Here is a 24471-nt window from a genome sequence, read left to right as displayed (position 1 = left end):
TGAAAGAATAATAATGCTGATTAACTCATGAATAAGGGATTTGAACAGTTTAGGGATGAGCTAGAGTAGAAAGTCGTGTGCAGCGGGGCATATATTTAACAAACGTTCAGAGAGCACTAATTAGAGGCTTCCGGTGGAGACATCAACAACAACAACCAGAGCCTACGCCACCTCCCCGTCTACAGTACTTGTATAAAAGGACGCTAACGGAACCTTAAAATCAGCGACCCGTCCAGCACACAAACACGTCCAACATAGTGACGTATTTTCGCTAAACGCTTCCACCCTCACATCAACTATTTCCTCAGGCCGAAAAAGAGATTAATCGGGTTCCCATGGGTGTCTTTTTTCAGGTTCACGGTACAGAAGAAAAGTCAAACTACAACCAGGGTTATAAAACTACCCGTGGAAATGCCCCAAACTCCTACGAAAGCCTTGTCGAATATGTGTGCTTTAGAGAGAGAGAGTCGAAATGTTTAGAAAGACGACCCACAGTGACGGATATTCGCTCATATAATGGACAAATCTTTCGTAGTAATTTTAGGCATTTCCAATGGTAGTTTTACGACTCTGGTGGTGATTTGAACTCCTCTGTACCATGAACCTAAAGAAACTCATTAGAACCCGACTAGACATAGTTGACAAGGCTTTCGTAGTAGTTTTAGGCATTTCCAAGAGTAGTTTTATGACCCTGGTGGTGGTTTGACCCCTCCTCTGTACCTTGAGCTTGAAAGAGATACTCATTAGAACCCGACTGATCTACTTTCTGGGCTTTGGATATAGGTGAAGGGTGGAAGCGTCTGAGAATACCGACCTGGCTTTTGTGCGTGGCCTTTGAGTCAGTGGCGGGCCTGCACCCTTTCCCCGGGGACTCGCAGCTCCGATTGTGACCGTCCAGCCTCCGTCCTGCCAGTATTTACCTTCCCCACGCTTTCTCGGTGCATCAAGCCCCACTTCCTGCTCCCATTTGGCAAGTCTATCCGCCTTTCTATCTGTCTGTCTATCCATTTATCTATCAATCTGTCTGCGTATCTATCTACCAATCTTTCTATTTGCCTATCCATCTCTCTCTCTCTCTCTCTCTCTCTCTCTCTCTCTCTCTCTCTCTCTCTCTCTCTCTCTCTCTCTCTCTCTCTCTCTCTCTCTCTCTCTCTCTCTCTCTCTCTCTCTCTCTCTCTCTCTCTACCTATTCATATATTAATTTATCTCTCTATTTATCTGCCTATCAATCTATTTATCTGTCTGTCTGTCTTTCTATCTATTTTTCTACCTACTTTTATATCTATTTATATTCCCATCCATCTATCTATCAACCTATCTATCTTTCTAGCTGTCCATTTATCTACCTATCAACCTATATATATATATATATATATATATATATATATATATATATATATATATATATATATATATATATATATATATATATATATATATACATACACACATACTACTTACATGTTTACCTCTCTGTCCTTCTATCTATCTTTTTATCTCTCTATCTACCAATCTGTATATCTGTCCACCACCAGATTTGTAAGGGAAGATAATTCACTGGCTGGACCGAGCACCGACTGACCTTGCCCAGATCAAAGCCAGAGCCAGAGACTTTGTAGTTATGCGCATTAACCACCAGAGTAAAAAGGCGGAAACAGAACGGGTAATTTGATAATGCGGCAATGGACTAATACTACATGATCTACGCCGGAGCCTGCAACCTGGACGCAAATGGAAACAGACCAATGCTACATGATCTACGTCGAATCTGCAACCTGGACGCAAATGGAATGGGAAAGTAGATGATGTAGAAATAGACCAATGCTACATGATCTACGCCGAATCTGCAACCTGAACGCAGATGGAATGGGAAAGTAGATGATGTAGAAATAGACCAATGCTACATGATCTACGCCGAATCTGCAACCTGAACGCAGATGGAATGGGTAGTAACTAAATAATGTAATGATGGACTAATACTATATATCCACACCGCTGCCTGCAAAATAAACGAAATTTCATATTATATAACTGCGACGTCTCCTTGGATGTTCGAAAGCAGTGTGTGAGCGAGGATCAGAATGCATTAATAATTCCCCATTACTCTTTTATCCGTGCATGTGTGGAAGGTATATATGAAGTGAACGATATTACGAGGTGAATCCTCAATAATTATGTTAGTTTCCCACATTAACTAAATATAGAAAAGCTCTAACCAGATACTCCCGCCAAAAAATATAGTGAATGTGTAAAACAATACTTAAAGTTATGCACGAACCCTAGACAAATGTAAGGCGTATCCCTCTCACTTCCCCTTCCTTTATCCCCCAAAATGTTACTTTCCCACACAAATTAAATAGAGAAAAACTCGAGCCATATAAAAGGTAAAGTTGGGGGTATACGCTATAGCTGGGCGTGGCCTCGGTGCTCATCTCCATCTCATGACCCTTGAGCCTGTGGCAGGTAAAAACCCATCACCCCGGGACACAGGGCCAGAGTGAGGTCCGGACTACCACAGTTTACCTTCCCCGGGTTTCCCCAGGTACCAATTTATCGACCAGGCCGAAGGGGAGGATGAGCAGTTGGGTGGGCTGCACACCGACTGTCCAGGTCGGGATTCGAACCCAGGCCTGCGGATTCGTAGCTAGGCACGCTAACCACCAGACCACAGAGATGCTGACTCCACCCTAAAATGTAGCGACTTAGTAAAACAATAAAATAATGTTATGCACCTATTCTAAATAGACAAAATAATGCGTACTCCTCTCCCTTCCTCAAAAAACATATATTAGTTATTATCGAAAAAATGAATAACAAAATGTTAACACATCCGAGCACACAGTCTCAGAACTAAGGCAGGAAAGAGTGAAAACACATTATTACAGAATACACGCAGGAAAAGTTATTTTGATATGATTTAATTCTCGTCTCCTAAATAAGTTAATGAAGCGGGTAATGATATCAGATTATTATAACTATGGTGAAGCGGAGGAATGACGAAACTCCACTGCGCGAACCTTCATAATATCATCAGTAAAACGCGAAGGCAAAAGTTTGATAAAGCGACTAAGGCTACAGATTTTTTTTTTCTGTTATTTTATGGAAGAGAGACTGAGGATTATGGAAAAAGACCAATAAATATGGGCGTAATATTCTGATTCTACAGAGAGAACAGACTGACACCAATGTAATCTATCAAATACAGGGCCAAAAGCATCTTAATCTATCTATCTATCTATCTATCTATCTATCTATATCATTCTATCTAGGTAACTATCTAGGTAACTATCTATCTATCTATCTAATTATCTATCTATCAGGGTTGGACAAAAAAAAAATTATAAATCAATTTATTTGATTTAAATCGGGTTTTTATTATTTAGATATTTTTTTTGCATTAATCCTTGTTTGTTTCCTGATTATTTGTTTCAGTCTTATGAGGCCATTTTCTTGTATTAAACTTGGCCAATGTTAAATGAAACCATAGTTTAATATACATTACCCAAGATGAGTTTTCACATAAAAATCATAAGTGGGACGAACAGTTTATCTTTTTTTATGCTTTTGAATATTTCCTCGTAAGTGATGGCAATGATTCACTGGTGCCTGACTTGCTAAAGGACCAGTACAGGATCAGTACAGGACAAGTATACTTGATACCTTTCCTCTACAACTGTTTCACATGTTCTTCCTTCTTCCTTATATATATATATATATATATATATATATATATATATATATATATATATATATATATATATATATATATATATATATATATATATATATATATATATATATATATATATACACGAGGGGTGACTGAAAAGTTGTGAGCCTAACCATGAAGGAGATCGAATAATATTATGGAAACCGGTTGGCATGATTAGCAACTCAATTGAACCCTGCATGGCAAATTTCATTGCCTCAACTTCTTTTCTCTTTGATTTATAGACGAGAGAATTGAGGTCACCCGCGATTTTTGTGAAAATGGAGGAAGTGGAGTACCGATCCGTGATCATATATCTTTTCCTGAAGCACATGTCTCCAGCCGAGATTCACGAGGACATGGTCACGACCCTTGGAGAGGATGCTCCTTCATCTGCCACGGTCAAGCGGTGGGTGGCGGAATTCAGGGGCGGGCGAAAGTCCGTCGCAGATGAGCCGAGGTCAGGAAGGCCCCGAACCTCGACCACGGACGAGAACATCGAGCTGGTTCTCGACATGGTCATGGATGACCGGTGATGGTGTGGCCCTTGGAGAGGTAGTCGATGAGCAGAACTCCCTTCAAGTCCCAAAAGACGGAAGCCATGACCTTACCGGCCGAGGTCGTCACCTTGGCCTTCTTGGGGGTTGGAGAGTTGCTGTGCTTCCACTGCTTCCACTGCTCTTTTGTCTCTGGGTGGAAGTGGTGGACCCAAGTCTCGTCCATGGTCACGGATCTTCCCAGAAAGCTCTCCGGGTCCTGCTGCATCAAGGTCAAGTTGTCCCGGGACAAAGTCGCACGAGTCCGCATCTGGTCATGCGTCAGAAGACGACCTTCGACATCTCAAACTCGTTGCGCAGAATGTGGTCTGCGCGCTCCTGAGATATCCCCGCCCGAGCAGCAATGACCCGCGTTGAGAGTCGCCGGTCATCCATGACCATGTCGAGGACCAGCTCGATGTTCTCGTCCGTGGTCAAGGTTCGGGGCCTTCCTGACCTCGGCTCATCTGCGACGGACTTTCGCCCGGGCTTGAATTCCGCCACCCACCGCTTGACCGTGGCAGATGAAGGAGCATCCTCTCCAAGGGTCGTGACCATGTCCTGGTGAATCTCGGCTGGACACATGTGCTTCAGGAAGAGATACTTGATCACGGATCGGTACTCCACTTTCCCCATTTTCACAAAAATCGCGGGTGACCTCAGTTCTCTCGTCTGTAAATCAAAGAGAAAAGAAGTTAAGGCAATGAAATTTGTCATGCGGGGTTCAATTGATATATATATATATATATATATATATATATATATATATATATATATATATATATATATATATATATATATATATATATATATATATATATATATATATATATATATATATATATATATATATATATATATATATATATATATATATATATATATATATATATATATATATATATATATATATATATATATATATATATATATATATATATATATATATATATATATATATATATATATATATATATATATATATATATATATATATATATATATATATATATATATATATATATATATATATATATATATATATATATATATATATATATATATATATATATATATATATATATACATATTCTCCGACTAACCAAAAATTCTTTCATTAATAGAAAATGTCAAAACCTTGCTTTCTCTAACTCTTCCCGTGACTTCTGGCATCTAGCCAAAAACATCTCCTCCAACTTCACTTCTTCATCGTTCCTCCACTCCTCAGTCCTGACGGCAACACTGCCGTCTCATCTATCTCTAAGGCTGAACTCTTCTCTCAAACTTTTCTAAAACTCCACTCTGGACGATTCTGGGCATATTCCTCCTATTCATCCCCCTCTGACTCCTTTATGCCTGTTATAAAGATTCTTCAAAATGATGTTTTCTATGCCCTCTCTGGCCTCAATCCTCAGAAGGCTTATGGACCTGATGGAGTGCCTCCTATTGTCCTTAAAAACTGTGCCTCCGTGCTGTCACCCTGCCTGGTCAAACTCTTTCGCCTCTGCCTGTCAACATCTACCTTTCCTTCTTGCTGGAAGTATGCCTTCATACAGCCTGTACCTAAGAAGGGTGACCGCTCCAATCCCTCAAACTACCGTCCTATTGCTTTACTTTCTTGTCTATCTAAAGCTTTTGAATCAATCCTTAACCGGAAGATTCAAAAGCACCTTTCCACTTCTGACCTTCTATCTGATCGCCAGTATGGGTTCCGCAAGGGGCGTTCTACTGGTGATCTCCTTAACTGACTCTTGGTCATCCTCTCTTAGCCGTTTCGGTGAAACTTTTGCTATTGCGCTGGACATATCAAAAGCTTTTGATAGGGTCTGGCACAAATCTTTGCTTTCAAAACTACCCTCCTACGGTTTCTATCCTTCTCTCTGTACCTTTATCTCCAGTTTCCTTTCTGACCGTTCTATTTCTGCCGTGGTAGACGGTCACTGTTCTTCTCCTAAATCTATTAACAGTGGTGTCCCACAGGGTTCTGTCCTATCTCCCACTCTTTTTCTGTTGTTCATTGATGATCTTCTTTCCAAAACGAACTGTCCTATCCATTCCTACGCCGATGATTCCACTCTGCATTATTCAACTTCTTTTAATAGAAGACCCACCCTTCAGGAACTTAACGACTCAAGGCTGGAGACTGCAGGGCAACAGCCTCAGACCTTACTATTATTTCCGATTGGGGCAAGAAGAACATGGTGTCCTTCAACGCCTCAAAACACAGTTTCTCCACCTATCCACTCGACACAATCTTCCAAACAACTATCCCTATTCTTTGACAACACCCAGCTATCACCTTCCTCAACACTAAACATTCTCGGTCTATCCTTAACTCAAAATCTCAACTGGAAACTTCATATCTCATCTCTTACTAAATCAGCTTCCTCGAGGCTGGGCGTTTTGTACCGTCTCCGCCAGTTCTTCTCCCCTGCACAGTTGCTGTCCATATACAGGGGCCTTGTCCGCCCTCGTATGGAGTATGCATCTCATGTGTGGGGGCTCCCTCACACAGCTCTTCTGGACAGAGTGGAGGCTAAGGCTCTTCGTCTCATCAGCTCTCCTCCTCATACTGATAGTCTTCACCTCTTAAATTCCGCCAATGTTGCCTCTCTTTCTATCTTCTATCGATATTTCCACGCTGACTGCTCTTCTGAACTTGCTAACTGCATGCCTCCCCCTTCCCGCGGCCCCGCTGCACTCGACTTTCTACTCATGCTCATCCCTATACTGTCCAAACCCCTTATGCAAGAGTTAACCAGCATCTTCACTCTTTCATCCCTCACGCTGGTAGACTCTGGAACAATCTTCCTTCATCTGTATTTCCTCCTGCCTACGACTTAAACTCTTTCAAGAGGAGGTATCAGGACACCTCTCCTCCCAAACTGACCTATCTTTCGGCCACCTCTTTGGATTCTTTTAGGAGCAGTGGTAGCAGCTTTTTTCATTAATGTTTGCTTTTGTGTGCCTTGAACTGTCTCATATATATATATATATATATATATATATATATATATATATATATATATATATATATATATATATATATATATATATATATATATATATATATATATATATATATATATATATATATATATATATATATATATATATATATATATATATATATATATATATATATATATATATATATATATATATATATATACATATATATATATATATATATATATATATATATATATATATATATATGAACTTTACATTTCTGCCCGAAATCGTGCCAAATCTATTCTCCGACTAACCAAAAATTCTTTCATTAATAGAAAATGTCACAACCTTGCTTTCTCTAACTCTTCCCGTGACTTCTGGCATCTAGCCAAAAACATCTCCTCCAACTTCACTTCTTCATCTTTCCCTCCACTCCTCAGTCCTGACGGCAACACTGCCGTCTCATCTATCTCTAAGGCTGAACTCTTCTCTCAAACTTTTCTAAAACTCCACTCTGGACGATTCTGGGCATATTCCTCCTATTCATCCCCTCTGACTCCTTTATGCCTGTTATAAAGATTCTTCAAAATGATGTTTTCTATGCCTCTCTGGCCTCAATCCTCAGAAGGCTTATGGACCAGATGGAGTGCCTCCTATTGTCCTTAAACACTGTGCCTCCGTGCTGTCACCCTGCCTGGTCAAACTCTTTCGCCTCTGCCTGTCAACATCTACCTTTCCTTCTTGCTGGAAGTATGCCTTCATACAGCCTGTACCTACCTAAGAAGGGTGACCGCTCCAATCCCTCAAACTACCGTCCTATTGCTTTACTTTCTTGTCTATCTAAAGCTTTTGAATCAATCCTTAACCGGAAGATTCAAAAGCACCTTTCCACTTCTGACCTTCTATCTGATCGCCAGTATGGGTTCCGCCTTCTTAACTGACTCTTGGTCATCCTCTCTTAGCCGTTTCGGTGAAACTTTTGCTATTGCGCTGGACATATCAAAAGCTTTTGATAGGGTCTGGCACAAATCTTGCTTTCAAAACTACCCTCCTACGGTTTCTATCCTTCTCTCTGTACCTTTATCTCCAGTTTCCTTTCTGACCGTTCTATTTCTGCCGTGGTAGACGGTCACTGTTCTTCTCCTAAATCTATTAACAGTGGTGTCCCACAGGGTTCTGTCCTATCTCCCACTCTTTTTCTGTTGTTCATTGATGATCTTCTTTCCAAAACGAACTGTCCTATCCATTCCTACGCCGATGATTCCACTCTGCATTATTCAACTTCTTTTAATAGAAGACCCACCCTTCAGGAACTTAACGACTCAAGGCTGGAGACTGCAGAACGCTTAGCCTCAGACCTTACTATTATTTCTGTTTGGGGCAAGAAGAACATGGTGTCCTTCAACGCCCCCAAAACACAGTTTCTTCACCTACCCACTCGACACAATCTTCCAAACAACTATCCGCTATTCTTTAACAACACTCAGCTTTCATCTTCTTCAACAGTAAACATCCTCGTTCTATCCTTAACTCAAAATCTCAACTGGAAACTTCATATCTCATCTCTTACTAAATCAGCTTCCTCGAGGCTGGGCGTTTTGTACCGTCTCCGCCAGTTCTTCTCCCCTGCACAGTTGCTGTCCATATACAGGGGCCTTGTCCGCCCTCGTATGGAGTATGCATCTCATGTGTGGGGGGGCTCCACTCACAGCTCTTCTGGACAGAGTGGAGGCTAAGGCTCTTCGTCTCATCAGCTCTCCTCCTCATACTGATAGTCTTCTACCTCTTAAATTCCGCCACAATGTTGCCTCTCTTTCTATCTTCTATCGATATTTCCACGCTGACTGCTCTTCTGAGCTTGCTAACTGTATGCCTCCCCCTTCCGCGGCCCCGCTGCAAACGACTTTCTACTCATGCTCATCCTTATACTGTCCAAACCCCTTATGCAAGAGTGAACCAGCATCTTCACTCTTTCATCCCTCACGCTGGTAGACTCTGGAACAATCTTCCTTCATCTGTATTTCCTCCTGCCTATGACTTAAACTCTTTCAAGAGGAGGGTATCGGGACACCTCTCCTCCCGAAATTGACCTATCTTTCGGCCACCTCTTTGGATTCTTTTTAGGAGCAGTGGTAGCAGGCTTTTTTTCATTAATGTTTGCTTTTTTGTGCCCTTGAACTGTCTCCTGCTATATATATATATATATATATATATATATATATATATATATATATATATATATATATATATATATATATATATATATATATATATATATATATATATATATATATATATATATATATATATATATATATATATATATATATATATATATATATATATATATATATATATATATATATATATATATATATATATATATATATATATATATATATATATATATATATATATATATATATATATATATATATATATATATATATATATATATATATATATATATATATATATATATATATATATATATCCATCCACCTTTATATGTTTGTCTGTTCCTCTATCTATCTATTTATAAATCTGCTTTTATATATGTCTATCTATTTATCTATCTATCTACTTTCTCTACTCTATTTTTTCTCATACTCTCCATCCTTTCCTACATTTATTTACAATCTCTTTTTATCATTTTCGTTTTTTTAATTTTCCTCATCTTCATCATTCCCATCCTTTTTGCTCTTCGTCTATTTATATATGCTCTCTTATTAGTCGTCTTCCTCTTTGTTATAAAAGGGGATAAAAATATAACAAAGGAAAGGTCATTATAAGCAGAGATTCGCATTCAAAACTCCACTTCCGCTCGCTGATGATTCGACGTAATGCAACTATCCAAATGAGGTTAACACGAGAAGCTTATTAAGGATTTAGACACGAATTATCTTGAATACAGAAAGACTAGCGGCCCTTTGTCTATACGAATATGTTTGTCTGTCTGTCTGTCTGTCTGTCTGTCTGTCTATCTATCTATCTATCCATCTCCTCCTCCTTCTTTGTTTTTTGTTTATGTTTTGATTTATTTTGTTTTCTTTTATTCTATTTTCTCTTCTCTTCTCTTCTCTCTCTCTCTCTCTCTCTCTCTCTCTCTCTCTCTCTCTCTCTCTCTCTCTCTCTCTCTCTCTCTCTCTCTCTCTCTCTCTCTCTCTCTCTCTCTCTCTCTCTCTCTCTCTCTCTCTGCTATTCCCTTTTCCTTCTTCTTCTCCTCCAACTCTTTCTCTTTTTTTTTATGTATCTCTCCATCTATCTATCTATCTATCTATCTATCTATTTATCTCTTGAAAACACATCACCATCATCATCACCATCATCATCATCATCATAACCTTCCCAAGCTGTTGACAGACTTTACCTTTACTCAGTTCTCCTTTTGTCCTGAGCTTCTTTTAATCCCTTACGGCAAACATAATTACCGGCATTTTTCCACACAGCACTTATTCACCCGAGCGGTTCTTCCCCTCCTTAGCCAATCCGCCTTCAGTCCATGTACGTCATCCTTTGTTCCTCGCCCTACAATACATAGACGCCGCCGATCCCCCGGACCCCTAAACATCTCCCGCCTGCTTCCGTTATGTAGCTCCCTTCCTCGTTGTCTTCTTCCTTCTCCTATTCCTCGTCCTCTCCTCGTTCTTATATTAATTTTCCTTCTCTTCCTTATCGTGTTCCTCTTCCTCCTTCTTCTCCTCTCCCTCCTCCTCACATTCCTATTAATCCTCCTCCTTCTTCTCCTTCTCCGCCTCCGCCTCCGCCTCCGCCTCCTCCTCCTCCTCCTCCTCCTCCTCCTCCTCCGCCTCCGCCTCCTCCTCCTCTTCTTCTTCATCCTCACCCTCATATTAATCCTCCTCTTCCTCCTTCTCACTCTCATAATTATCCTCCTCCTCTTCCTCTTCCTCCTCCTCCTCCTCCTCGTCACTGAAAGCAGGCAGCCTAGTAACGAGCCAACAGGCTTTCTGCTGCCTGCTAGTCCATGTTTCCATGTTTCCTCCTCTTCCTCCTCCTCCTCCAACATTTCATCCACAGAGACCTCGCCCTAATTATTCAGTGGTCTGAAAAATGAAAAATGTCCATTAACCTTAACGAATGTAAAGTCATGCCCTCCGGACTCAGAAATAGTATCCATACATAGTGCATGAGCGGGGGGACACTACAGGCCGTGGAGGAGGAAACGGGGTTCAGGGTCACTCGCTATCAGCAGTGACTTAACACACACATAGCACTATAAGTCTGCCTGATTCTAGTTCATAGCGAGGGACTTTGAATGTAAGACGCCGGGAGTAATGCTGTCCGTGTTCAATTCACTGGTGAGACCCCGCCTGGAATGCGCAGTTCAGTTCTGGTCTGCGGAGTGATTTCATAAAGGTCTTTCAATACTTGAGCAAGTTTAGTGATGTCGGTCACGCCAAGCTTTTTGCGAGCCATACTAACCCCATAATTCATGTGAAGCGATGCAGTTCAGACATCGACAAGAATTATTTCTCGAAAGGGTCGTCCCCCACTAGAGCAGCCTTCCTACAAAAGTAGTTAATGCTGACACGATTAACTCCCTTCGGAACCACATTGATCGTCACTTTGCAGTGCCAGGGGTGAGCTGAACGTACCCGCGAGCAAGTGGAAAAATGCCTTAATCTTTTCCGAAGGTCACTCGAGTGGCTGAAGACTGATTAAGGGCCGCTGAAGTCATCCTCAAACTTTACTTAGCACTAGTTAGACCTAATCTCGATTATGCAGTTCAGTTCTGGTCCCCCTACTATAGAATGGATATCAAGATGTTAGAATCTGTACAGAGGAGGATGACAAAGATGATTCAGAGGGTGAGAAACGTGCCTTATGAAGACAGGTTGAAGCAGTTAAATCTGGACTCTCTAGAAAGGCGAAGGTTGCGAGGAGACTTCATCGAAATCTATAAATGGATGAAGGGCTTTAATAAAGGGGATGTCAATAAGATTTTGATAGTAAAAGAGCCAGGTAGGACGCGTGGCAATGGTTTTAAGTTAGACAAATTCAGATTTAACAAAGACATAGGCAAGAATTGGTTCAACAATAGAGTGGTGGACGAATGGAACAGGTTTGGGAGCCATGTTGTGGGTGCCAGTACCATAGATACATTCAAGAAGAGGTTAGATAAGGCCATGGATGGTGAGGTAAGGTGGGGTTGGGTGTACAGGAGCTGCCTTGTATATGCCGACCAGCCTCTTGCAGACTCCTTACGTTCTTATGTTCTTATGTTCACTCTCAACACCTCTCGCTTCCTCTGTAGCCGCCACTACCCCATCGGCCAGTTTCACGTGGAAAACTATAGCCTCGGTCGGCGCCATTGGTAACGATCAAAACAAACAAAACGACTGTGAAAGCGACCCTAAGTCACTAAAGCAGGCAGCCTGGCCAACAGTCTTTCTGCTGCCTGCTAGTCCATGCCTCCATGATTCCTCCTCCTCTTCCTTCTCCTGACCCTAACATTAATCCTGCCTGACGTCACCTGTATAATATTCCTTCCCTTTATACTCTCCCTTCTACTTTTTTTCCTTCTCCTCCTCCTCCTCCTCCTCCTCCTCCTCCTCCTCCTCCTCCTCCTCCTCCTCCTCCTCCTCCTCCTCCTCCTCCACTACTCATCCTTCCATCTTCACCATCACCATCTTCCTTTTCCCGTTCTCTCCCCTCCTCCTCCTCCTCCTCTATCCTTTACCAAGTTCCCCTCATCTCTTCTCCTTCATCTTCATTATCTTCCTACGCTTCATTCACCTACATACTTCCCCTCATCTCTTTTCCTTCATCTTCATTATCTAACTTCCCCTTCTCTTTCCTTCCCCTACGTCCCCTCATCTCTCCTCCACCATCTTCCTTACCTCCACCCGCTTCCCTCGCCTCCTCCCTCCCCTTCCCCTTCTCTTTCCTTCCCCTACGTCCCCTCATCTCTCCTCCATCATCTTCCTTACCTTCTCTCTGCTTCCCTTGCCTCCTCCCACCCCTTCCCCTTCTCTTTCCTTCCCCTACGTCCCCTCATCTCTCCTCCATCATCTTCCTTACCTCCCCCGCGTCCCTACCCTTCCCCTTCTCTTTCCTTCCCCTACGTCCCCTCATCTCTCCTCCATCATCTTCCTTACCTCCCCCGCTTCCCTCCCCTTCCCCTTCTCTTTCCTTCCCCTACGTCCCCTCATCTCTCCTCCATCATCTTCCTAACCTCCCCCGCTTCCCTCCCCGTCTCGTAGTTGCCATCATTATATTCACCCATCTTCCCCGCTAAGGCAAAGCACCATGTCCCCTCAACCCTATTATGGCTTCGAGCACGTATATAATTAATTACCAGCGAGGCTCTTCCCAGACCGCCAAGATGCTCCACTATATAGGTACCCTGCCTTTCCACCCTTCCTTAACCTCCTCCTCTTCCTTCTTTTTCTTTTCACCATACTCCTATTCCTACTTCTTCACCTCTTCTTCTTCGCTCCGTATAACCTGCTCAGTCTCCCCCCTTAACTTGCTCCTCCTCCTCCTCTTCCTCTTTCTCCTCCTCCTTCTACTAGTACTTCTTCACCTATTCCTCCGTTCCATACTTCTCGCTTTTCAATTCCAAGTCTCTGTTTATCACTGTTCTCGTAAAACCTGCTCTTCATTCCTTCCTTAGCCTTCTCCTCCTCCTCCTCCTCCTCCTTGCCTATATCAGACCGACATCTAGAACAACAGGGCTATCCAGAGGCGTCTCTCAACTCATTACGCTACCCCTTCCTCCTCCTCCTCCTCCTCCTCCTATTCTTCCTCCCCCTCCTCCTCCTCTTCCTCCTCCTCCTCCTCCTCCTCCTTCTGCCTCCTCCTGCTGTTGTTGCTACATCATTATTAGGTTACTGTTAAACACACGCACACTCTCTCTCTCTCTCTCTCTCTCTCTCTCTCTCTCTTTTATTTAAACTGACGAATCTATAGTACACAACATTATTGGTCTGAATGTCTATATAAATTTCTCTCTCTATCTATTAATTTATATCTATCTATCTCTCTCTATCTGTCTGTTTATTTTTTTCATAGTCCTCATAATTAGTTTTTTCATAGTTTCATAGTTAGCAGGCTTTTTTCTACACTTTTTGTTGCCCTTGAGCTGTCTCCTTTGTTGTAAAAAAAGTCTTGAGAGGTCTGAATCTCTCTCTCTCTCTCTCTCTCTCTCTCTCTCTCTCTCTCTCTCTCTCTCTCTCTCTCTCTCTCTCTCTCTCTCTCTCTCTCTCTCTCTCTCTCTCTCTCTCTCTCTCTCTCTCTCTCTCTCTCTTTTTTATTTAAACTGACGAATCTATAGTACACAACATATTTGTTTTTGCTGACGACACTTTATGCGATCGTTCGAGAAGCATATGTTTCACTGTGCACTTTTCAGGGCTTAAAATGTCACTTTTTTCTTGTGCATTATTTCAAAAGCCCTTTACACTTGTTCACTGTGTATTTAGCATCACTAGTGGTGTGGGGCATGTTCTTCGCCACCTGTGAGCAGCCACTTTTACCTGCTGGGTGGACATTTCCCTCACTGTTGGCCCTGCTGCAGTGAATGTGTTCCACAGGCGGGACACCCTGGAGGTGAAGGTCTGCTGGTGCTGTCTGGCGCGTGACCTCGGCACCCCGACCTGCTCGTGGCTGGAGAGTACCGTTCTCGCATCTCTCACAGCCTCTCGCGGGGGGAGCCTCAGTCTCGCCAGCTGTGGTACTCCTTGTACCTGGGCCTTGTGGAGCACCACCACCGCAACGACGTCCCGGCGGTGCTCCAGAGTGTCTAGATGTATAATATCCTGAGGGGGCGGCTGGGGGTTGTTCTCCTGTAACAGTCGCTGCACCCGTCGCTCCACCTTGTCCAATCTCTGCAGGTGTGGCAGCGCTGGACATCCAGGTCAGAGCCCCGTACTCCAGGGAGGATCTTACCTGGGCCTTGTAGAGGAGCATAATTCCTCGCTTGTCGAGGAAATTAGCCACTCTACGAAGGGCAGAGACACGTAGGGAGGCCTGGTGGGCGACGTGTTTCAGGTGGCGGTCGAAGCGCAGCTCTCGGTCCAAGTCCACTCCGAGGATCCTGACGTAATCCTGGAGCGGGAATGTGACGGAGCCAAACATCACCCTTCCTTCGACAGCTTGTGTGGCTGCCGGCGACCGAGAGATCACCATCGCCTGAGTCTTCTCAGGAGCAAAGTTCACCTGCCAGCGCTCCCCCCACTCCCGTATCAAGCGTAGTTTCTGGTTGACCTCAGCAACTGCTTGCTGGCTTTCTTGGCGAGGGTAGGAGAGGGAGAGCGTGCAGTCGTCAGCGTATGCAGAGACTGCTGGCAGACTCCTGAGAAGGTCGTCGATGTACAGATTCCAGAGGACAGGTCCCAGCACAGATCCCTGAGGGACTGAGGCACCCACTGGGAGGTCCTTGGACTGCTGGCCGCCGACGACGACGTGGAGGCTTCTTCCTTGAAGGTAGTCGCTCATCAGCATCAGCAGGTGTCCTTGGATGCCTTTGGCACGAAGCTTCTCCAGCAAGCCCGCGTATCACACCCGGTCAAAAGCACCCGCGATGTCGAGAGCGACGACAATGGTATCCAGGCCGGTGTCTAGTGAGTCCTGCCGATCCCTGGAGAGCAGCAGCAGTAGGTGTGAAGTGGAGCGGCCAGATCTGAACCCAAACTGCTGGTCAGTGATGAGGGCGTTGTTCTCGAGGTGGCGGGTGATGGCCTCCACTACTTTTCTCTCGAAGAGTTTTCCAACTACAGACAGGAGGGAGATAGGCCTGTAGTTGGCAGGGTCAGATCTCTCTCTCTCTCTCTCTCTCTCTCTCTCTCTCTCTCTCTCTCTCTCTCTCTCTCTCTCTCTCTCTCTCTCTCTCTCTCTCTCTCTCTCTCTCTCTCTCTCTCTCTCTCTCTCTCTCTCTCTCTCTCTCTCTCTCTCTCTTTTACATCTTTTTATATAACTGCCTTCTTACTTTTTCTTACTTTATCTTCCTTCCTTTATTATTTTTCAATCTTTCTTCCCACTTTCCCTTCCTTTTCTCTCTCTCTCTCTCTCTCTCTCTCTCTCTCTCTCTCTCTCTCTCTCTCTCTCTCTCTCTCTCTCTCTCTCTCTCTCTCTCTCTCTCTCTCTCTCTCTCTCTCTCTCTCTCTCTCTCTCTCTCTGTGGTGAACCTTAAAATTAATACCGGACAACAAAACTGATAAAGCATATAATAACTGTGGAAACTGAACATTGCTACACCTGAAAGCGAACGAGTTGAAAATGCTAGGCCACTAATAATGAATCGGTTCCTCTAATGTGAGTTTGACAAAAGAACCCTGGATGGTAATTACACGCCAGAGAACATGAAAGCAAATATCTGATTACGGTTTCGATAACGCTGACTGCTGACTGTAGTACACAACACATATGTTTTTTTCAACGACACTTTATGCGATCGTTCGAGAAGCATATGTTTCACTGTGCACTTTTCAGGGCTTAAAATGTCACTTTTTCTTGTGCATTATTTCAAAGGCCCTTTACACTTGTTCACTGTGTATTTAGCATCACTAGTGGAGTGGGGCATGTTCTTCGCCACCTGTGAGCAGCCACTTTTACCTGCTGGGTGGACATTTCCCTCACTGTTGGCCCTGCCGCCGTGAACGTGTTCCACAGGCGGGACACCCTGGAGGTGAAGGTCCTCTGGTGCTGGCTGGCGCGTGACCTTGGCACCCCGACCTGCTCGTGGCTGGAGAGTACCGTTCTCGTATCTCTCACAGCCTCTCCTGGGGGGAGCCTCAGCCTCGCCAGGTGTGGTACTCCTTGTACCTGGGCCTTGTGGAACACCACCAGCGCAGCGACGTCCCGGCGGTGCTCCAGAGTGTCTAGATGTATAATATCCTGAGGGGGCGGCTGGGGTTTGTTCTCCTGTAACAGTCGCTGCACCCGTCGCTCCACCTTGTCCAGTTTCTGCAGGTGTGTGGCAGCGCTGGACATCCAGGTCAGAGCCCCGTACTCCAGGTAGGGTCTTACCTGGGCCTTGTAGAGGAGCATAATTCCTCGCTTGTCGAGGAAATTAGCCACTCTACGAAGGGCAGAGACACGTAGGGAGGCCTGGTGGGCGACGTGTTTCAGTTGGCGGTCGAAGCGCAGCTCTCGGTCCAAGTCCACTCCGAGGATCCTGACGTAATCCTGGAGCGGGAGGGTGACGGAGCCAAACATCACCCTTCCTTCGACAGCTCTCTCTCTCTCTCTCTCTCTCTCTCTCTCTCTCTCTCTCTCTCTCTCTCTCTCTCTCTCTCTCTCTCTCTCTCTCTCTCTCTCTCTCTCTCTCTCTCTCTCTCTCTCTCTCTCTCTCTCTCTCTCTCTCTCTCTCACACACTCTCTCACACACACACACACACACACACACACACACACACACATAGGATTAGATAAACATGTTGGCGATATGTGTGTGTGTGTGTGTGTGTGTGTATTTTTAGGTGACTTATTAAGAGCCACACACCTTATGGAAGCTTAAGAAGTTCCCAGTAATCGGGTTAGCTTTTCTATACACACACACACACACACACACACACACACACACACACACACACACACATACATCTCTCTCTCTCTCTCTCTCTCTCTCTCTCTCTCTCTCTCTCTCTCTCTCTCTCTCTCTCTCTCTCTCTTACGAACCCTTTTCCTTTTTCTTTCCCTTCCACTCTTTCTTTCTTTCCCTTCAGTGATCTTGCGACCGCTCAATTTGCTTCTTTTTTTTCCTTTCTATTCTCTTTGTTTTTGTTTTTCGTCTCATTTTTTCTGTCATGTTTTTGCTTTAATTTCTTCTTCTCCATGCCTCGCTTTTTCCTTTCATCCTTTATAATTTATTTTTATTGTTGTTTCCTGCTAGATGGTGCTATTTTTCCTTCGTTTCTTTTCGTTCTTCTTTTCCTTTGCTCTGACACAAGCCTTCTTTTTTTCTCTCTTTTTACATCTATACGTGTTTTTTTTTTCGTTCTAATGTTATCTTCCCCGTCTCCTTACGTTCTGTTCGTTCTCTATTTCCTATAATAAATTGCTATCCTTCTTTTTCTATTCTTTTATATACCTACTCTGGTGTCTCATCAATATTCTGTATGTGGTTCTTGTAGTACGTTCTTTTTTTCGTTGTAATGTTATCTTTCCCGTCTCCTTACGTTCTGTTCGTTCTCTGTTTCCTGTAATAAGTTGCTATCCTTCTTTTTCTCTTTTTTTCGTATGCCAACACAACTGTCTTATCACTATTCTCTATGTGGTTCTTGTAGTACGTTCTTTTTTTGGTTGTAATGTTATCTTTCCCGTCTCCTTGCGTTCTGTTTGTTCTCTGTTTCCTGTAATAAGTTGCTATCCTTCTTTTTCTTTTCTTTTATATACCTACTCTACTGTCCAATCAATATTCTCTATGGTTCTTGTTTTACCTTCTTTTTCCGTTCAAATGTTGTGTTTCTCGTCTTGTTGCGCTCTGTCCGTTCTCTATTTCCTATAATAAGTTGCTATCCTTCTTTTTCTTTTCATTTATATATACCTACTCTACTGTCTTATCAATATTATCTATGGTTCTTGTTTTACCTTCTTTTTCCGTTCAAATGTTGTGTTTCTCGTCTTGTTGCGCTCTGTCCGTTCTCTATTTCCTGTAATAAGTTGCTATCCTTCTTTTTCTCTTCGTTTTTTACCTATTCTGCTGTCTTGTCAATATTCTCTATGGTTCTTGTTTGTTTTCTTCGTCTAATGTTATTCTTCTTCGTCTCGTTGCGTTTGTTCTATTTTCTCTCTTTTTTTTTTACCTACTCTACTGTCTTGTTAATGGTCTTTTTTTCCTATTTTCTTGCTCTAGTTTTTGCTTTCCGTTATTATTTTGTGTCATCTTTTTCGTCTCGTTGCGTTTCTTCTATTTCCTCTTCTTTTTTTTCCTTCTCTACTGTCTTGTCAATGCTCTTTTTTCCTATTTTCTTGCTCTTGTTTTTGTTTTCCGTTCTTTATTCGTCTAAAGTCATCTTTCTCGTCCCGTTGTGTCATGGCACCTGCTATCTTGCCTTCTCTGTTTTCCCGTGATTTCCATTTCCTTTTCCCTGCTACCTACTGTTAATAATTCTCCTAGATGTGTATTCGTTCTCTCAGGGCGGGGGTATATATTCTAGTGCTTCACGCTGTACTTCCTCCCACCTGCTGCCTTTTCAATCTACTAAGTCGTCTCTGACCTCTCTTTCTCTTTGTTACTTCCACAAACACTCAAGCGCCAGCAGCTACTTTTCTCCCTCAAAGCCTCTCACGACTCGCTCCTTCCCGTACCGTAGAATCTCAAGTCCTCTCCCGCTTAAAACCTTCTTATTATTCTCTTTCGCCTCACGTCCACAAATATTGACGATTTCATCTCCGGTCCGACCTTTATTTTCCTTACCCGCTAGCCTTTGATGTACACTCCATAGTCCTTTCACGCTCAGTATGATGTTTGTTTTTCTATACTCTTTGTCGCCTACAGTTTAAGGATTTTTTTTACCTTCTTTGTCCCCCCGTAACTTCCTCTCCGTCCATGGACTGTGATATATACCCACGCCCGTTCCTTCGCCTTGTCTAAAATAGCATTAATGATAGTATCTGAAAATGACCACCGCTGTATCACATGTAACAGTTTAGGTTCTCTCTCTCTCTCTCTCTCTCTCTCTCTCTCTCTCTCTCTCTCTCTCTCTCTCTCTCTCTCTCTCTCTCTCTCTCTCTCTCTCTCTCTCTCTCTCTCTCTCTCTCTCTCTCTCTCTCTCTCTCTCTCTCTCTCTCTCTCTCTCTCCACACCCACTCATATCCACACACACACTCACATCCACATCTACCCACCCACCCACACATCCATACTCACACCCACCCATAGCCACACCCACACCCACACAAACACATACACCAGCCAGTGATCGTGACGAGAAGACGTAGTATCTCGCGTGAGTTCTATCGCTTTCGAACACTATGCTTTACACTTGTACCGGGCTGCAAGAACCCAATTTAAGGTGAAATCCGTGAGCAGTCACGCACGCACACACGCTTGCACGCAAATGGAATAATAGAAATTCAGAAATACATTCCGCAGTTTTCTGTGTCTAAGGTGTGTCGGGGTAAGGCACTTTTTAAAGATATAGTACAGTAGTCTCGCGTTGGCGACTATTTGGTGCCAGAAAAAGCTCGCCAAATGCGAATTTGCCAAATATAAGTAACGAAAACAATATGAAAACGTTAAATGATACTAGAGCTCTCGGAGAGCCAATCTTTTTTTTCTTTTTTGTTTATTTGGTCTTATAACCTCATTTTTTGGATGCATCGTGTGTTTGGTACATATCTTTCCCACGCGATGCCCGCGGTTTGGCATCTTTTTTCACTCTGACTTTATCTCTCCTCGTCCACAATGTTACCCCGGCACTCGTGGCGGCCTTGACGTCACACCACACCCAACACACAGCAGCGGTCCGGGTCGGCCGGCGAGGCACATGGCGAGCAGCACTGTACGACAAGCGTCGGGGCTCGATCACGACTTTCCTGAAACGTACGGGAATCGAGGCAGCATTTGACTGGGGACGTCAAATGCTAGCCCGCCAAACTAGAACCCACCACATGCGGGACTTTACTGTATTCATACTCTTCCGGCTCTGGATATAATAAGGTGTTTAACAATGCTTGCCGAGCGAGTAAAGCGAGTGCAGTATATTCCTGCACAACCATCATTCCCTGTGTTTATGTATACCGTAATCCCTTCACTTCATTATGGAATGGCGCTATTGTTTGCAAGGCTCCTCGTCAAAGTCCTGATATTAATATAATTGTAATGTCGTATATTTATTTTTTTACAGCAGAGGAGACAGTTCAAGGGCATAAAAAAAAAATGAAAAAAAAAAAACACTACTTAATGCTCCTGAATAGAGAGGAGTGATAAAAAAAAACTCGGTTCGCACACTCACGCACGTATACCCACCATCATTAATAGTTTCTTCTGCTCTTTTTCTAGATGCCCCGGGGTACAGAACTCTTTTATCATCATTATTTCGCATCATCGTACCCAGTCGTTTTCAGCGTAATGTAATCAATGTCTTCATCGCACTACTGTTTGCTGGCTATCGTTCACTGATCATAGTTTCTTCCCTGGCAAGTTCCATTCACTCTACGTAAGCCTCCTTGTCCTGTAATATATGTCCCATTTCATCCTGTTCTCCCTTCTTGATAATCTCTTCAGCTAGTTCACCCCATCTCTTCTCCTTCATCTTCATTATCTTCCTACGCTTCCTTCACCTCCTCCATCCCCTTCTTACATATCTTTGCACTTTCCTCTCCCTCCCTCTGAGCCCAATCGCCAGCACACGCCCCTGCCAGAGCACCAATCCTTTCTCCTTTCCCCTCTATGCTAATACAAGGCTTTTTTTTTTTACATGTTCGCCTATAGCGCCGCTAGACTTTCTTCAGGGGCCTGGTGGTCGGCCCAAGCCCGTCATGGCGCAGGAAATTTTTAAAGTGGCGCCATTTATCCTTGGCTCATGCTGCCCCCAGGAACTCATTCTTGATTCACTTGAACGGTTTCTTATGGAGTCCGGATTAATGGGTGGTCTTCAGGACAGTATGTGGGTAGTCTTAGCCCACTCGGGGGTAACTGAAAAATCCCAGGTGGTAGCGTGGGGATTCGAACCTGCGTCGTCCAGCACGCGGTGAATGCAGGGCCAGCACGCTAACCACTCAGCCACTGCCTACCCAAATACGCTGTCAATAAAATACGTATCTGTTTTGTTATATTCTCCTGTCCTAATTATGGCCGTGTTCCAGCGGAGGACTCGGCTCAGTGCCATCCCTAAGGCAATGCTCTTCTGGTTTGGGTTCAAGGATTATCAGTATTCTAATAATGAATATATACCTTTTTTTTACAGTGAAGGAAGGAGCTCAAGGGTAAAAAATATAATTGCCACTATAAAAAGTTGAGAAGGATGGCCAAATAGAGGTTAATATCATGTGTTGTTTTTGATGATATGAGAAGTTTAAAGTCGGCGATATTCTGAATTTCTCTGATAATATTTTTACCTGTAGTTGTTTTCTGATGATACGAAAAGTTAAAAGTCGCCGATATATTCTGAATTTTCCGATAATATATTTACCTGTAGTTGTTTTCTGGTGATACAAGAAGTCAAAAGTCGACGATATTCCGAATTTTCTGATAGTATACTTACCTGTAGTTGTTTTCTGGTGATATAAGAAGTCAAAAGTCGACGATATTCCGAGTTTTCTGATAGTATATTTACCTGTATTTGTTTTTTGATGATATGAGAAGTTTAAGTCGGCGATATTCTGAGTTTTCCTATAATATATTTACCTGTAGCTGTTTTCTGGTGATACAAGAAGTCAAAAGTCGACGATATTCCGAATTTTCTGATAGTATATTTACCTGTAGTTGTTTTTTGATGATATGAGAAGTTTAAGTCGGCGATATTCTGAGTTTTCCTATAATATATTTACCTGTAGCTGTTTTCTGGTGATACAAGAAGTCAAAAGTCGGCGATATATTCTGAATTTTTCTGAAACTGGAAAATATAAATAACGAGGATGACGACGGAAAATATCTAGTGAGGTGTCACAATTTTTCCCTTTCTACAGCGTTATGGATTCACGTTACCGACACTTCAAAAATAAATAAGAATACATCATCTTAAAAACACTTAAAAATAAATTACTTCAAAAACTTATATATCTATCTATCAATATCTATCTCTGTATGTTTTGTGTTTTCTCTCCACTTCAAAAATAAGTAAGAATACATAATTTTCAAAAACATTTCTTCAAACATAAATTATACTTCTAAACATTTTCTATCTGTCTATCTATCTATCTACCTAATTTATCTGTTTCAAAATTAAATAAGACTTCAAAAATCATCTAAATATCTATCAATCTATCTATCTATGTATCTATGTTTTGTGTTTTCTCTCCACTTTAAAAATAAATAAGAATATATAATTTCCCTCCCGTGGCTGATTGCATACATTATAGGATATAACGATTTCACACTCTACTTTTATTCAGTATTAACATCATTAATTTCATACCATTAATATCACCGTTCGATGTTTTTTTTAGCTATCTCGCTGACTTTAAAAATGTTAGGAAATAGTTTCGTATTTTTTGCCGTGCCGTGACAATAAATATTTCCTGTTCTCACATTAAAGATAAATATATATATACTTTTTCGGGATATGCGTAGCTACTGTAAATTGACGATATTTTTAACACCTGTGATTCGTATTTATGTTTTGTATAAATTTCGTTAATCGATGTTTTTTTCTGAATATGAGACCAGAATTCAGTTTTGTTACCGATGCGACAAGAAGAAGAAGAAGAAGAAGAAGAAGAAGAAGAAGAAGAAGAAGCAGAAGAAGAAGAAGAAAAGAAAAAGAAGAAGAAGAAGAAGAAGAACAACAACAACAACAACAACAAAACACACACGCGCGCGCACACACACACACACACACACACACGCGCGCACTGATAGAAACGTAGAAGTGGTTGATTGGCTACAAGTTATCATTCGCCAAATTAACAAATAAATGTGTTATCAAGCTCTTTTATTGCCTTGTAGTCACGTCCGCCGTAGTTCACCGACAAAGAGAACAGATGAATATCTGTTTCGTTGCTGCAATAACACTCAGGCTCCGCTTACACAAAGAAAATATAGGCGGGTATTGTCAGACGCTTCCACCCCTCTCATCAACTATTTCCAAAGGCCGACAAGGAGGCCAATCGGGTTCTAATGACTGTTTCCTTAGGTTCACGGTACAGAACAACGTTGCCAGATTGTCTTACTCAGCCTCTTATATTTACCGACTTCCGACCCAAAAACTGTCTCGTGGACCCCAATAAGGAGATCCATTTATAATTATCGTTAATATAGTTAATTCCTGATGTTTCTTGGCAATAGTTAGGCGTCAGAAACCGGTAAATACTATGCTCTGAGTATGATAATCTGGCAACGGTGGTACAGAAGAAGAGTCGAACTACCAGAAAGGTCATAAAGTTACCCCTAGAAATGCCCAAAACTCCTCCGAAAGCCTTGTCAAGTATGTGAGCTAGGTCGCCGAAGGGTTTAAAAATATGATCCCTATTATTACGCCCCCGGGACCCAGTGCACACGGAGTCATGAAGTACACGAGATCGGCATGTTTACTTGTTGCTCCTTCTGAGCACTCTTCGTTTAGCGGTGGCTGAACTGGTAGCGTACTGGGCCCACATTCACCGCGTGATGGACGACGCGGGTTCGAATCCCCACGCTACCAC

General features: G+C 42.7%; 2 protein-coding genes across 3 annotated transcripts in view; one reads left to right on the top strand and one right to left on the bottom strand.

Annotated features, from left to right (window-relative positions):
• LOC127002807 (neuropeptide F receptor-like) overlaps nucleotides 1-24471 on the top strand; it is a 107537-nt gene that overhangs the window by 45837 nt on the left and 37229 nt on the right. The gene's annotated exons all lie outside the window — the stretch shown is intronic.
• Nucleotides 14602-17388, bottom strand: LOC127002809 (uncharacterized). The gene is made up of 2 exons (XM_050869014.1): nucleotides 16777-17388; nucleotides 14602-14699 (listed from the first exon to the last, which is right to left on the bottom strand). Exons 1-2 carry the CDS (start codon nucleotides 17377-17379, stop codon nucleotides 14631-14633), a joined length of 672 nt encoding a protein of 223 aa, XP_050724971.1. The 5' UTR covers nucleotides 17380-17388; the 3' UTR covers nucleotides 14602-14630.

The sequence above is a fragment of the Eriocheir sinensis genome, chromosome 24 (assembly GCF_024679095.1).
Source record: "Eriocheir sinensis breed Jianghai 21 chromosome 24, ASM2467909v1, whole genome shotgun sequence".
NCBI lineage: Eukaryota > Metazoa > Arthropoda > Malacostraca > Decapoda > Varunidae > Eriocheir > Eriocheir sinensis.
Note: the sequence above shows the minus strand (reverse complement) of the source record. Positions and strands in the feature narration are given on the sequence as shown.

Excerpts from the sequence above, each read along its gene's own strand:
- LOC127002809 (XM_050869014.1), bottom strand. The coding sequence starts at position 17,379 with ATGTTTGGCTCCGTCACCCTCCCGCTCCAGGATTACGTCAGGATCCTC. Across the intron at positions 14,700-16,776 it reads GGGAAATGTCCACCCAGCAG|GTAAAAGTGGCTGCTCACAG; the intron begins GTAAAAGTGGCT and ends TCCACCCAGCAG.